We start from the raw sequence: 15,683 nt of genomic DNA on the forward strand, positions 1-15,683 counted from the left end.
AATTTTTATATATAACACTCCCCTCTTTAGCTATCTGCCAAGTTTCAACAGGATCTGACAAGCACTTCAGGAGGTATATGGGTTAAAGGATGCACGTTTAATGTTTCGCAACTTGTCAGTTGACGTTATTATCACGATGATAATGTTCGTCTACAAAACTTCCGTTTAACAATCACTCACGTAGTTCAGGGAATGTAGGGATTCAAGCGGTGCATTACTACGATTTACTGCTAGGACCACTTTATTGATGATATAAAGGTCTGCTGAGTATCAAATCAATCGGATGCATAAAACTACCATTAGAGTCCAAGTAGGTCTATCATCGCGATGAAAAACCTTTTGTTTGTCACGTATCGGGGATTCCAATCCCACAAACATAAAATGATCGTGGGGAAATCTCTGTTAAAGGCCGTTGTAAGGATGTTTGTAAAACACAGACACTGGATAGTAAAGTCAGAATGTTCGATTACCGGCTATGTATGGGCGGCCAAAAGTTAATATTAGCACAAGTAACCAATTATGAGCCAAAATCATTTTCTTATTACAAATTTAAATAATAAAACACAAAACGAATATCAAAAACCATTTACGAAACAAATTATAAAAAAATTAAATACCAAACGTCAAGTTAAGATTCATATGTCACTTAAATTAATTTTACGAACATCAAGAGTAGACGAGAACGATGATGGATAATTCAAATTTTTTGTACAAAGATCTTGCGTTGCACAGAAAAAAAGATGGCAAATTGTAGGCAACAGTGAGCTTTGTGTGGGACATGTTGACGTGGATCAGGTTACTATGATTAACGCCCCTTTGACCTCTGCAATGGAGGCCTGCCCGGCAACCTGGGGGTTACGAATTAGGTGCAGTTCCTTTAAGAAATTCCATATATTTCCTGGTATGGTGGGTTTGAGGGTTGAAGTAGCAATTTCCAAAAGCTTAGAACAACTACAGTGCATACGATGATTTGGGAACTATTACAGTTGGAATTCTGAAACATCATTGACTTGGTCCAGGGTTGGGTTTAATATCACCAAAACAAACAAGTAAAATGTTAGATGTAGCACACATATTGGAACAAAAGACAGGAGATTTCAGTAACTAGTGGGTCGCAAGGGTCTAAGTTGGCAAGCGGTCGGATATGTGTTGCCATTTTAACAGCGTGACGTGTGTGTACCTTTACGACCAACATTCGTGTGGGTGTTTACTGTTCCTCCTTCAGTGTACCTTGCATTGGTTCATCGGCAGCAATTCCTTTGTTCAGGGGCAGTCACCACCGTATGAGAAAATCGCTGACATGGCTCCGCTATCAGTAACTGGGATCCCTGAAACACTCTCGTAAGAAAAACCCACAAAAGCGGTGCCTTCACAGGCGTCAAGTCTGTCCTACAAGTTCGACAACGACTCATCAAGTAGTAAACCGATACGATGATCAAGAGGCACACAAGAAGTACTTTTAGACTGCGTCGATCTGCGAGGCAGCCTTCTGAGGCGCACTCCAAGTTTAGATGATTTGCGTTTGAACCGAAAATATTTAACCAAATATTATTTTGATTCTTGTGTAGGGAAGCGTGTTTTAGGGGGCACCATAGTTTATTTGGCACGCCGCCCAGTCCGTTAGAAATTTATAACAAATTCCCGCGAAGGAAGTGCGGTGGGCGGCGCATGCGAGTAATAATTATAATCCTTTCCAGTGTGGGCACCACAGAGTGAGTATCTCAGGATTAATCTGTTACCATGAAAACTAGCTTTTCGCACTGTAATAGCTGATTTGTGGTCTTTTCACCTTCGCAAGCTATGATTCCATAGTGTTTGACCCGACTTGATGATTATTTGGGTCATAGCAGAACGCGGAATGAGTGATTTTGGAGTGAAAATTCACAGACTTGATTTGAAAGTTTTACGTGAAGCGTAATGTGATATTGTCATGTTCACTCTACATTGTGTTTCAGCTGTTTGTGTGGCGACTCGTATGATTTACACTCAGGGTTTCGATCTTTACTTCACACACTGTTCATTATTAGGTGCTGTCCGGGAAGGCCTAGTGCACGGTCGCATACCGGCCTAGTATTCGGGGAATTTGAGGATTGGGGGAATCATAGGAATTTTAGGAATAAAGGATTTGAATTGTAATTAGTTGTAATCATACCTGGATATTTGAATTGAGAAAGTTACATTTGGAATCTATCTGCCCGTCTTCCTTTGCCTTGGCGTCCTTAAACTAATAATTTAAGTGGACCTTAATAGATGGCTTGTCATTACACTTGGATATCTTTGTAATCGAATGGAGAGAGAAAAATGCGATTTCACTTTCGTTCTCATAGTAATCCTCAACCGAAGTGGGTGGAAAACCACCTAGTCATTAATATCAATAGCAGTAGAAAAACGTGTACAAACCCTATGGAAAAAAGTGCTACTTTAATCTAGTGTCACGTGACCCCTGATGATGACATTATGACAGTACTGTTCTGAGACCCTCTGCATGTGATGGACTTAGAGGTAAGCCCATGCGAAGTTAATCACCTTGAACAGAGTGCTGAAATCTGGCTGTTGAAGAAGTGTACAAAACCAATAGGAAAAACTTAATATTATAAAATCCCCAAAAAATCAAATGATGACGTCATTATGACATCATAACTGTGGCATCATTTTTGCATCAGGTCTTTGTTGGCTGCAAGTTTCAAGTGATGACAATTGAAAATCTCTTAGCTACCAAAATGGTGCCTTAAAAACGTGTACAAACTCAACGGGATGAAATAAATATTGAATAGTCAATAATAAATCGATTGATGATGTCATGATAACGTCATTGTTTTTAGGACCATCGATGCATAAGGGTAGTTCATTGATGTAACCTCGATGAAGGTGCTACAGTTCAAGACATGAAATACCATGTGATGACTAAAGAACTCCCTGCCGACTGATGGGGTAAAGTTTATCATATGTTGAACTGTTTATTTCTAATCAAACACAAAAGTTTTCTAAGTCCAGAAACCTGTTTACTGAAATACACACAAACTCTTGGTATAAATAACTGTTTATGCAAATTTCATTAATAAAACAAGGTGATTAAAGATCAGTGTCTTTCCCTTTTTTTGAGATAACACTCCTTTACTTGCACATGAAATGCCTTATGTATAACATTTCCAGAGACTTTATTGAACAAGTACACATCTTGGTGTTCCAATTTTATGATAATGGCTATTGAATTCCATAAATACGTGTACATGCAGTCATACGAAATGGAGAGTGGTGTACATGTACATGTATATTAGGTGCACATGCACATATACACGTCGAATAGGTGTAAAGAGAAACATTATACACGAAATGACCGAATTCTGGTGGTATGGAAATGGTTAAAGGCAGCAGTATATTAAATTTATCCATTTCTTTCTTTCAAATACCCAAAAGAATTTAAGGTTTCTTGAACACGATTTAATTTTCTTAAGTAATTTAAATTAATGATTGAAATCGTTTGATTTAAATCAAACAACCTTGAAGTGTAAGCTTTTAAACACGTCGTCATTTTTAGCCACCTGCAGGGTTTCAACCAGTGTACTTAGAACTTAGATATACATGTAGTGCTTTTAAGAGTGCATCTTTAATGTCAAAAGACTTGTCACCTTATGACGTCGCCATCACCTGAGATCTATATTTTCATCTGAGACACGTTCCTTTGTAGCTATCTGCCAGGTTTCAACTCAATTGCACCGGTACTTCAGAAGATACATGTTTATACGGCTTTAAAGGATGATGCACCTTTAATGTCACGTGACTTGTCAGTTGATAACATCATCATCACAAGACAGTTTTGTCTATAACACTTTCTTTTCTAGCTACAACTACATCTACAACCTTTTAACCCAATCGCTGATGCAAGTCAGGAGATACAGGGATTAAAAGGGAGCACCATGCACGTGACTTGCCACCTACTAATGTCTTCATCACATGCTGTCAATTTTTGCTGATAACTTTCGTTTTCTAGCTACCTGCAATAAGTTTCAACCCTATTGGAGATATACTTCTTCAGGAGATAGGGGGATTTAATGTCACGTGACATGTCACCTGATGATGCCATCATAACAAGATGTCCATTTTCGTCTTTAACACTTCCCCTCGAGCTATCTGCAATGATTCCACCCAATCGGACATGTATTTGAGAAGAGATAAAGATTTGAAGTTTGCTCCCTTGATACATGTGTCGTGACACCTGGTTACGTTACAGTGACGGTTTCTTTCTTGGACTCTCACTAATTGGTGGACAAAATGTGTAGCTAACAGGAAGTCAATCGTAGTGATAACAGTGCCAAATTCTGCAGTTGAAAAACATGTGCAAAACGTGTGAAAATTAAATATTCAAAATGCAATAATAAATCACGTGATGATATCATCAGTATAAATTTCTCCTTGGACCATTTTGGATGATTATCTAAGGACCTGCCAATTATGAAGTCAGTCAGATGTTTAAAACTACCAAATTCGAATGGCTAAAAACGTGTACAAATCGTATGGAGAAGATAGGGTTCCAAAAAGAAAATGACAACAACTAATAAGTGTTCATTTGTCTGCAAACAGAACATTGGGCTAAACTAATCTTCTAATCTTCCACTAATCTTGAACTAAAAAATCTTCTGCACGAACCTATCAGCGCCAGCCAACACTGCATCATGTACATTTCCGCCGTAAGCATTTGCCTTTCTAGCTGCCCTTTAGGTCTCAACGAAATCTGGCATGTATTCTGAAGACATAGTGATTTAAAGGTTGCACATCTAATGTCATGTGACTTGTCATCTGATGACGTCATTATCGTATGAGGTAAATATTCGTCTACGTCACTTGCTATCTGGCTATCTGCCAAGTTTAACCGAATTGGAGAGGTACCTTTTGAAGGTGTGAGGCTGAGAAAACAGCATCTCAAAGGAAATACAGTTTTGCAACTATCGTCCAATAGACGCACAAGCTTGCTTGGGCCAAGGAAAAATTGTGAATCTTTCATCATAAAAGATAGGGTGGACTGTAATTACCGGTTTATACGTCTTCAATCCCCAAGAAAGGAAATGGTCATAACCTGAGGTTCACGGCCCTTGGAAGGCAGAAAAGCAGATGGCCACTTTTTGGCCACCTATGTAAAATCTGCTTTTCCGGTATCACAAAAGCAGAAAAGTTGAATTCACAGTTGTCGTCATAATGTCCGATCCAAATTTCTGCCTGCTCGAGAGCAGAAAAACAGATGCTTTTTGGCCGCCTACAAATGAAGAAAAAGTAAAATGTGCCTTTCTTGAAGCAGAAAAATAGAAAAATCCATGACCAAACAATGTTCGTTCTGCTTTTTGAGTTAGCAGAAAAGTCGAAATTGCATGTTACCAGAACATAACATCTGCTTTTCTACCATTCTGATAGCAGTAAAGCAGGTGGCCACTTTCCGTCCTCCATAATCAAAGCCGTGTAGAGTTAAATTGTTTCATTTAATTGAATATTTCCATTTCATGATGATACTCGGTAGAAGAAAAATCGTAGGAGATTAAGCTTGCGACATGAACAGGCATCCAACAAATTGATGACAATCACACTGTGTCCCCTCCCGATTATTTTTCTAGTTATCAGCACAAGTCATTGTGAATTATGAAACGCCCTAGCCAGGCCACACTTATCCACCTTTTGAAGCGGTTAAGTTTAATTACCTTGGCCTGCTCGTCAAAATGACTCCGCATAGGGCGACATTTTGGGGTTAAACTCAAATTATACCGAAAAGATGTGGAATTATCCAAGTTTAAAAGTGGCCAGTTTCTCCGGCAAAATCAACTCAGTGCATGGTCATGATTATGTAACCTCAAATCTTGCGTATGGATCGAAGAAAAGATTACACCCAGGTTTAACATTAGCATGTAAAGATCAAAAATTCCATGACACGTAACAGTCAATAAATTCCGTGATTTTGAAGACCGAACACAACAAATTGGCAACCGAATTCATGTGTGTTTATCATGTCTCCTGAGTAGTATTTTGGTGACAAAAATGGTGGGTACTGGTACTTCGTTCGATTGGGGCGCTACATCGACGGGCAAATAAAAAGCTCACCGATACCGCAAAAAGTTCAGAAAACGCAAAGAATTTTGGGTAGATTATTACCCTAATCCACGTATATTCATGGTGTGGTTCCCTGTAACATGAACATCCTTAACATCTCAATAAAGAGTCCCAACGTTAAAGACATAACATCCTCGTTCTGCTGCGCATGAAAAATGCATGGCTATGAGAAATTTCAAATCCAGCATATTTTTTTTATTGACAAACTTGAGGTTTACTCCAGGAAAAATCCACATATGGACGATACTTCCGAATGTTGTTCTCCAAACGTCTCCGAAAACTTTTGGCCTTTCGAAATTTGAAGGGATTCCCTCTAAGTTCAGTTGACTGGTATTTGAGACATTTACTTGATTTTGTCGGAAGAGTAAGCTCAGGTTACAAACTTGATGAGGAAGCGTTGATCACGGATATTAAAATGGAAGCTAAAGGTAGATATGGCGACCTCAAAAATTTTACTTAGGATAAAAGTTATTTGCCTTTTGACCCGAAGTAAACGCTGTTGCATGCGAGCGATCACGTACGTTGGTCTCGGTGGTAAAGTGACACTCCTGATGCCTTGAAAGGTCGCTGGAAGGTTGGAAACCAGGAGTATGAAGTTCCTGAAGACGTGCCGTTGTTCGAACTAGGTGGCTCGACGCTTTGTAATTGCTGCGCAGGCTCGAACAACCAATAGAAAATTTGCTACGTAAATTGTCTCTCTGAAGGTGTGGCCTCAAGAAAGATAAATCACGTGACTGCAATTTTGCCAAGCCGGCTTAAATATAAAACAGGCCCCTGGTTGATGAACAGGACCACTTGAGTCTGAGATTTCAGTTCAACTCTTTGTGAAAGTCAACGCTGAGTTCTCAACTATCGAGTTGGTAAAAATGGACATCAAATTGGCCGCCTTGCTGTTAATCTTAGGCTTGGCAACGAGCTGTGCTCAACCTGCAGAGGGGCCATGTTGCTTCCCAGACCAATTTGTGGTAGGTGTTGGTAAGTGCAACTCTTTTGAAATCTTTGCTTACATGAGAAACCTTTATGGTTAGATTCAGGATTGGGAAATACTTGTAAGAGAAGGGAATGTCTTGAGAACTGTGAAGTTTCATCGAGTCAAGTTACAAAATTCCGGCCACGTATAAGGCCTTTTCAAGTCTCTTTATTTTAGGTTGTTTTTAGTGTTAGAAAATAAAACATTGGAGAAGTCAAGATATGCAAACAATGCAAACTGTCAAGTAAAGGTACATGTACTTTCCCTAGCACATTGCAGGTGCAGGATATTGTTTTGGGGGAGCAGTAGTTCCTATCGATGTTGAATTCAAACAGAGACTCAAGCAGTGTTGCCACAATGCCCAGTAGGTTATCACATCCAAATATAGTCATGTTTAGGGAAACCAAAGGTGTGCAGGCGTGGCATACATAGTGTGGACCTCTGCACAAAGGGTGGGATGGCGTAGCGTGGACTTGCACACGTCCGCACAGTGTTTCCCCTCTCTGAAAAACAGATTCAGAGGCATTTTGGGGTCAAGGTTATCCGTGGCAACTTGAAGAGGAACAGTCTAGGGAATCATCATCAAAAATCCAGCCCGAAGGAGTTGTCCTAGGTCAGAGAGAAGGAGTGTTTTCCTCAAGTTTCCTTAACCGCAAGAAAACAAAAGGAATGTCCATACTTCTATGTAAAACAGGTATGAGTTTGTTTCTGCATTCAATTGGGGACCCTGAACAATAGAGGACAATAAGGTCCCCGATTGACTGAGGGTCCCCGATTGACAACTGTGTACAAAACATATGGGTGGTCTCTAAAAAAGTTAGAGTACAAAAAAAAGAGGAACAATAGGGGGTCCCCGGTTGCAGGCAAATGCACACTTGGGTGTGTGTGGGGGGGGGGGATATTCAAGAATATTTTTGCATTTCCGAGGATCTGATCGTTTGATTGTTGAATGTACATGTATGATGTGATAGGGCGAAAAGTGGCGTATCTGGAGGTGGTGGGGGGGGGAAACTTGCCCCAAACGGATTTTTTGGTAAGGCTTATGATTTTATTTTTTTTTGTCAACATCATCAGATCATGTCGAATAAGCATGAAGCAGCATTCGCTTTTGAATTTGCCCCTCGAAACCAGAAGCTGGGCAACGGGGATCTGTTTAGGACACGCATGTTTCTATGGACATTGCAAAAGTTGTCGAAACCCCCAAAATCCTATGATTGTATCCCAATGGGATGAGAAGAATGCGATATTCCTCAGGTCTGAGGCATCCGAGAATGGAAATAAGGTCGGGGATAATAGAAACAGACAGGTTTACTGAGGAGCTACCCTGACCGTTTCTCTGCAGCATAAGCGATTTTTTGGGGTAAGTACAAGAATCTGGAATAAAGCCAGCTATGCATCAGGGCTGGACTGGTCCCCGTCCCTATTATATAGGGACCGGTAGTCAGCTGTGGTTTAACGTGAGAGATTGCTATCCTGCATCAGGGCTGGACTGGTCCCCGTCCCTATTATATAGGGACCGGTAGTCAGCTGTGGTTTAACGTGAGAGATTGCTATCCTGCATCAGGGCTGGACTGGTCCCCGTCCCTATTATATAGGGACCGGTAGCCAGCTGTGGTTTAACGTGAGAGATTGCTATCCTGCATCAGGGCTGGACTGGTCCCCGTCCCTATTATATAGGGACCGGTAGCCAGCTGTGGTTTAACGTGAGAGATTGCTATCCTGCATCAGGGCTGGACTGGTCCCCGTTCTTATTATAGAGGGACCGGTAGCCAGCTGTGGTTTAACGTGAGAGATTGCTATCCTGCATCAGGGCTGGACTGGTCCCCGTTCTTATTATATAGGGACCGGTAGCCAGCTGTGGTTTAACGTGAGAGATCAGCCTTGCCAATTTGGATGCTGAATATTTTAGTAATTGTCAGGCCAACACCAACGCTTTAATTAACATGAATTCAGCAGGGAGGTAAATAAAACATTGGTACCTATGCTTGCTAAGCCTCTGGTGTTCACGGTGTAGTATTTTTTTCAATGATTATCATCGATAAACAATTCTACGGCAAGTTATTTCAAATCAGTGGTTATTGTATAAAATTTAAAGTAAATGAACAACTTATGGTGAAGTTATTTTCGGTCACAAAATAGAGAAAGCATGGGCATTGTTTCCTCATTTACATACACCCGGCAGGATTCTGCCGGATTCATTACCCGCTTCCGGTCCTAGCTAAATCCATCTCAGGTCTTTATAAAAACAGTCATTACGTTTTAAAAGCAGTGGTAAAAGCTGTGAATTAGGCAAAAACACATTTCTTCGTTGCCTTGGTACTTGGGAAAGACTTGTGATTGGATTTGATGAGGACATTGTGAAAGGACTGGTGGTAGACTCGTTGTTTGTACATAGCTGACAAGTTGTGGATTATTTGTCACATCTTGTTATATCTATCCAGGTTCAAAGACAGCCGTGGGTGGACGTGGAGGAACAAAGCGTTTAGCTGTTGTTGGTCAGTCCGCCGTTGATGTGAACAAAAATATGATAGGCAATGAGTTTACGCTCTTTCAGTCTGATGAAGAACGTCCTTCGAGGCAGCGACTCATCTACGACTATGAACAGGTTTAGTAAAACCAATAAGAATCAAGCCAATGAATGTGTATTCTCTAATCATGCATGGTTATGTGAATGGTTATGTATGTTTTATTTATTGGTTAGGTATAATTATATCATTTTATTTCGCTCTGATATTTTATTTTTTGTTGAAAAGAAATCAAGTGTAGTTCAGGGTTGGCTAATGCCATTCGTAATTCTTTGATCAACGAAGCTATTGTCGCATTGAATAGCAAATTCAAGTAGCTTTACTGGTCAATTTTAATTCAATGTCTCTATCATTGTTCAGGGCCGCACCACCCTGCTCCTCTTACAAAATATATATTTTAAATTTTTCATTGCGGTTTTAAATATTAGAGTATTATGGACTTGGCCGGAAAACCAGCAAGAAATTTGAGTTCTGAAAAAAAGTCGGGATAATCTCATAGTACACGGTTTGCCTAGAACAGTCGAGCTTACCTGGCGTAAGCCTGGGCACGCACCGCGCCCCAGCCGGTACCTCGACGGTGACACCTTGACGGAAGTACATGTACTTAACAGTATCCTGTCCTGAAACGCAAAACCTTGAATGGAGGAAGTGTAACCCCATTAGGGAGAGCAAAGTTCCTTTTGAATAGAGGAAAAACTTAAACTTAAATTGAATAAAGACAAATCAACTGATAAATCTCTTCATAAAGTTATGATCTTTATGGAGAAGAACCCGCTTGAAACTATCCTTCAGTACTTTTTGCTGCTATAATTTGCTCACCGCAAAAAAGTGTTGGGGGATGAAGCCGATTCCCTGTGGGAAATATGTACTCCCCCCCATCTGATCCAAAGTCAGATTCAAATCTGATTTAGATTTAGATTCTGATCATAGGTGCACATTTCCAGCTTTGTCCGAATGCCATTGAGAACACTTTTGTGTCACTTTTGAAAACGGAGAAGAAGTTCCAAATTGGCTGCAAACAGTTTATCCACAAATGCGATCATTTGGCTTTGTGCATTCTGAGTTTTGGGTAATTCCAGAAATTAGGGGTCCAAAAGTGTGACATTTAAGTGTCCCATACATCTGACTTTTGTTTTTTGACATGGAAATATCACCGTAATTGATTTCAAACTATTACTATTGGTTTGGCAGGTATTTGCATTAATTCATCACTCTTGGAAATTAGAAAATGTGTTCTAAACTTAAAAAATGTTATGTCAGATGTGAGAGGGACACGAACAAAAATGGACCCCTGATTTCTGGAATTACCCAACGCAGTTACACAGTTACAGTATAAGTCCGTTGTGTGACACACATCCAGGGAGGGATGTTTAACTGGAAACGTAGATACCTTCGAAAAGTCTTAGTGTATGCTTAACAGTTTCAGTTGGACTGAAGTAATTACATGATGAAGTTAATTTATACGGAACAGAGTAGCTCCTATTTGAAACTAAAAAGTCATTTTTATTTATACTTCATTTTTCCCGTAACTATCTGCAGGGATTCCAGTACATCATTGATACGGATGAATTAAAGTGTTCCAAAACGAAACTGCAAGGTGATATCCCACGCTGCGTTCCCCGTAAGATTATTTTTCGGTGTTTAGCCGAATGTTTGTCCGTTTTGGAGGTGGTCGTAATTGGTTTGAATTATTACAGTTTGAATTAGTGAAACAGTTGGCTGTGTTTAACTTATAAAACATTATTATAACAATTCCGCTTATTGGACAGTGTTGTTATTCTTGAGTACGTCTTAGCTTCATTTTCGTGTGGTGCTTCTTTCTCTGTATAGCTGGAGTAGACTTTAATACCACAGTCTACCTTGGAGACCGTCAGTTGTTCATCGATTCCTACCACTACCAAATCCAGCAACTATTTAAGAATGGTCGATCGTCGGTGTCCGTGACCAAGGAAGGTTGCATTCCAAATAGTGCCAGTTTTTCTGGAACTACATTCAGAAGTGAGTAAAGTAGCCTGCGATTTGCTGTCCGAATTCTTGGGAAGAAGATAAACGCATATTGGGGAAAAGAAGGGAAAATACTTACTGAAATGATTGGATTCTCGGTTGGTGCTGAAACCATAAGTTGTCACTGATTTCTTAATATAACGAATAAGCCTGCATTTAGCATGAGAAAAAGCTATTGGTTATGAGGATATGGACGAAGGAAATTGATTGGTCACATTGTCACTCCACGCGACTAGGAAATGCACGCGTTACGGTTACGTGGTTACCTGCCCGGTAAAATTGGCCTTCCAAACGAACTTGGCTCTTTTCAACCGATGAGGGAGTGCTTTGGTTCAAGGCGGATAGTAATGGGCAATTTCTTATTTCGTGTACTTTGATTATAAAATGAGGTGGGTGAATTTTGAAGAAAGTTGGCCAAAATAATGATTATTTTAATGATAAGTCCAAATACAAATTACATTTCATGTAGTATTGATTTTATGCCAGCCCAAGAAAATGTGCTGCAAAGTTTGGTTTAAAAAAAAAGGCATTTTTGTTCTTAAAGAAACCGAGTGTTGCCGGTTGTAATAATTTTTATGATAAAATAGGTTTTCTTGGTTATAAGAAGCAGATATATTTCAAGCTAGATTAAACTGTCTGAATCGATTACCAAAATGTTTGAATCCACCGGAGAAAGAATTCTGCAAAATGATTCTGAATTCGACACAAATTTTTCCGCCAGATAGTGAAATAAAGCCAGATTGTAAAAGTTGTTGCTTCAGATGCTGAGATAGCATTGACAGCATTTTCCTTTGTTCCTGCCATAACTTTCTATCTCTAAAATATAAAGAACCAACTTCCAAATATCACAGAACAAGATCTTTGATTGGCTGATTGCCCTCAAAGCCCCATTTGTTAAAATGTGTGGCTTTTGTCACAAAATTAATTGTCTCCATAACAATATGCACGCATGCGCAACCAAACACGGTGTAGTGGACACTGTTTAACTGCTATAATGTTGTCCTTTTGTACAAGACCTAAAAATGAATACACGAGAAGATCCCTTGCCAAATTAATAAGTTGATCATTTAGTGATAAAATTTAGTTTTATTCGAGTACAGTACTTTACGAATTCTACATCATCGAGCGGTGTCGCTCCCAAAACTTTATAGGCTCGTTATTTAATTAAGGAAACCTTCAAACCAGCATGCAATTTGGTGTTAAGAATCGGTACTTGTCTGTGTAAATCGGCATGTATTCATTAGAAACGTGCAATTGCGGGGCAATTCGAAAAGACGTAATTTATAAAAAAAAATTCTCCAGTGGATTCAAAATAAATGCATGAAATACAAGTCTCTGCGAAGGAAAATACGTCACAGCTTTGGACGCACAAAGCATTTTGGGTTGCCTGTCCCAATCCATGCGCCGTTTCATGCCAAAGCATCGTTGACCGTGGTACTCCATATTGAACTGTATCTAATTAGTGGAAAACAACGTTATGCATTTGGCCGTTCAAGCGCCCTGTAAAAGCTGTGGGGATGAACAAAATTAACTTGGGCATAAGTGACATTTGAAAGTATAGATGACCTCTCCCATTTGGAAAGTCGGAAAACAATCATTTTCGGCTTTTTTTGTCAACTCCAGCAATAATCCCTTCTAATTACTTCCCGGTTGTAGCCTCGATCCTTTCATTCGCCGGCTATTTCAACTACAAGGCAGGCATTGCCGACCCAGACAGGTTCTTTGAAGTGCCTGAATACTGCCCTACGGTAAGACTATAGACGTTTGAGCTTAGCGAGGCTTATACGCGAAACGTACAACTTTGTTTTTAAGAAGGCGAAGAAAAACTTGTTTGGCTGACAGAGAACTGTGAGACATTCTCTCCTGTTCCCAGAAGAAAAGACGAAAACTTTTTCGAAATCGTCTGCGCTGGATTTTAGCTATTCGATATAACCTCAGGGCATAACTGGAGTTAGTGGCGTATTCAGCTTTTGGCGCTGGGGGTGAGGAATCCAAAAGCGAAAGTGTCTTCGGGGTTATTCAACATGGTGATGTGGAGAGAAAAATGAATGAAAAGCCTTACGGTCCTGACATCCTTGCTTTTATTTGCTGGTGTTTTTTTCCTTCGAGACTTAGTGCAGTGTATATATGATAAATAAATATACCGAGTACTTTCTTTCCCAGTCACCCACTCTTTGTAAAAAAAAAATCTGCAAAAGTTTCTGTGGGAGGGGGGAAAGTTTTCCACCGCCCCCGCTGAATACGGCACTGAGTGGGAAGCAGTATGGCTATATACACAGTTTGTTGCCTACCTAAGGCGTCTGAAAATGAGGATGTTAATGAATCAGGTGGTTTCCGATTTGATGTTTAGTTCGCTTACTTTCCCGTGTAAGTTTTATGGTGCCATTGAAGTAGGGCCTAAATCTTCTATTGTTTTTGGATTCTTAGTACATCGAGAAAGAACCCAAACTGCTGGAGCTGTTGAAGTACAGTCAAGTTCTGTTTTAAGAACATCGGCAGTTCCGTCCAGACGACTTCCTGAACCTGACCGCTGACAGATTTGATGTGTAAAATCTTAAAGCGAATATAGATCGCACAGCTTCCTGAATTTTGTTCACTACCATATCAAAGCTTACATATATTTTTCTTCACGTGATACGACCTTTTCAACGAATCACAATCATATCCCTCCCGATCAAAACAAATTGTTGTAAGTGATGTAATGCCCTCGTCAGACTTTAAAGGCCCGAATTTTGAAGCAGTCCAGTAATTACCCCTTAGGGGATACATTTATTTGCACTAAGTGAAATTTTTCCCCTCAAGGTTCATTATTTCTTACTTTTGCCGTGAACGTGATAGTAAAAGCAGGGAATCATTCTACTTGAATTCTAAAAAATCACATTTTTGCATAATATCAAGCAATACGCAATTGAGGGATGATAGTGAATGTTTTCCCTAAAGCACTTTTAAAAAGTCCTGAAAATTGTTTGAGACAAATGAAATGATGGGCTGTGGCACTGTACAGAGGGTGTTTACTTACTCTTCGAAATAATACCAGACGATTTCCGAGACCAATAAAATTATGGCGTACAAAATTAACATTTATCCTGAAATAGATATATCTGTATAAGAAATAGAGATAGCTCTATTTTTCGATTCGATGTAAACTTTGTTCGACTGAAAAAAAAGAATCTCTATTTCGGGATTAAATGTTAACTTTGCTCGCCATATAAAGGTACTCAAGCTAGTCTCATGAACAAAATACTCAGATTTGGTTGGAATTCACCCCTTTAGGCCTATCTATTTAATGATTACTAGGCCCCGTTAGACAGAACTGAAACTCTTTTGTGGGCGATTGTACACCTAGTGGAAGGAATTTCGAAATTTTATGAGGGACCGTCTCTATGTGTGAAGGTTATGCATGTAGACAATGCGTGGCTTTTTGTATTTGGATCTCTGCTTTCTTTTTGAAACATCGTTATTGAGTTTGAATTCCTAGTGGTGCTAGGTATCATATAGCTCAGTGGCAGATCCCGGGAATTAACAAAAATTATTAAAACAGAGGGACAGAGGGGGAAGTGTCCCTGCATGTTCCACTGTCTTCCTTTCTTGGCTTTTAAATGTTTTTCGCTGTAGGTGCTACACAAAAGGTGATTAAATAACACTCATTGGAAAGCAAAGCAATCCCCGTCTCGCATGAGTCAATGGAAAAAAGAGTGATTCTGAATCCGAAACAATGTTTTAGTCATTCATCTTCAAGCTGATTAAAACTTGAATTTTGGATCCGTTTTATTTTAAAGTCAGTCGTGATACTGGATGGAGTGAACAATGGTAGGTGAACGGTCATCAAATCAGTGATGAAGAAATGGTTCATTATACAAAAAGGGAATGACAAAATGATTCTAGTACCAGCAAGAGGCGGTCCAACTAAAACCATGTTCATATTGGAATGCAAGGTATTTTTCGCTCAAGATGAATTCCAATTCAAGTCTTTGTGATCAATATAAATTTGTCTTGTCTGTGGAACAGTTGACAGTGACTGAGATGGTTTTTATGTGCGTAAACACATGTTAAAGAACATCTAACCATCTGGAATCACGAATACCAGAGCA

The 15,683-nt window shown here is 39.6% G+C and overlaps 1 protein-coding gene across 1 annotated transcript; it reads left to right on the forward strand.

The window, feature by feature from the left end:
- The first annotated feature begins 6,701 nt into the window (after positions 1–6,701).
- Positions 6,702–15,255, forward strand: LOC110985474 (development-specific protein LVN1.2-like). Its single transcript, XM_087141498.1, has 6 exons — positions 6,702–7,068; positions 9,505–9,668; positions 11,128–11,209; positions 11,419–11,586; positions 13,249–13,340; positions 14,020–15,255. Exons 1-6 carry the CDS (start codon positions 6,960–6,962, stop codon positions 14,077–14,079), a joined length of 675 nt encoding a protein of 224 aa, XP_086997624.1. The 5' UTR covers positions 6,702–6,959; the 3' UTR covers positions 14,080–15,255.
- The last annotated feature ends 428 nt before the right edge of the window (positions 15,256–15,683 follow it).

This window comes from Acanthaster planci, linkage group LG09, assembly GCF_054643075.1.
Source record: "Acanthaster planci isolate LZ-2023a linkage group LG09, COTS_SCS, whole genome shotgun sequence".
Classification (NCBI taxonomy): Eukaryota; Metazoa; Echinodermata; class Asteroidea; order Valvatida; family Acanthasteridae; genus Acanthaster; species Acanthaster planci.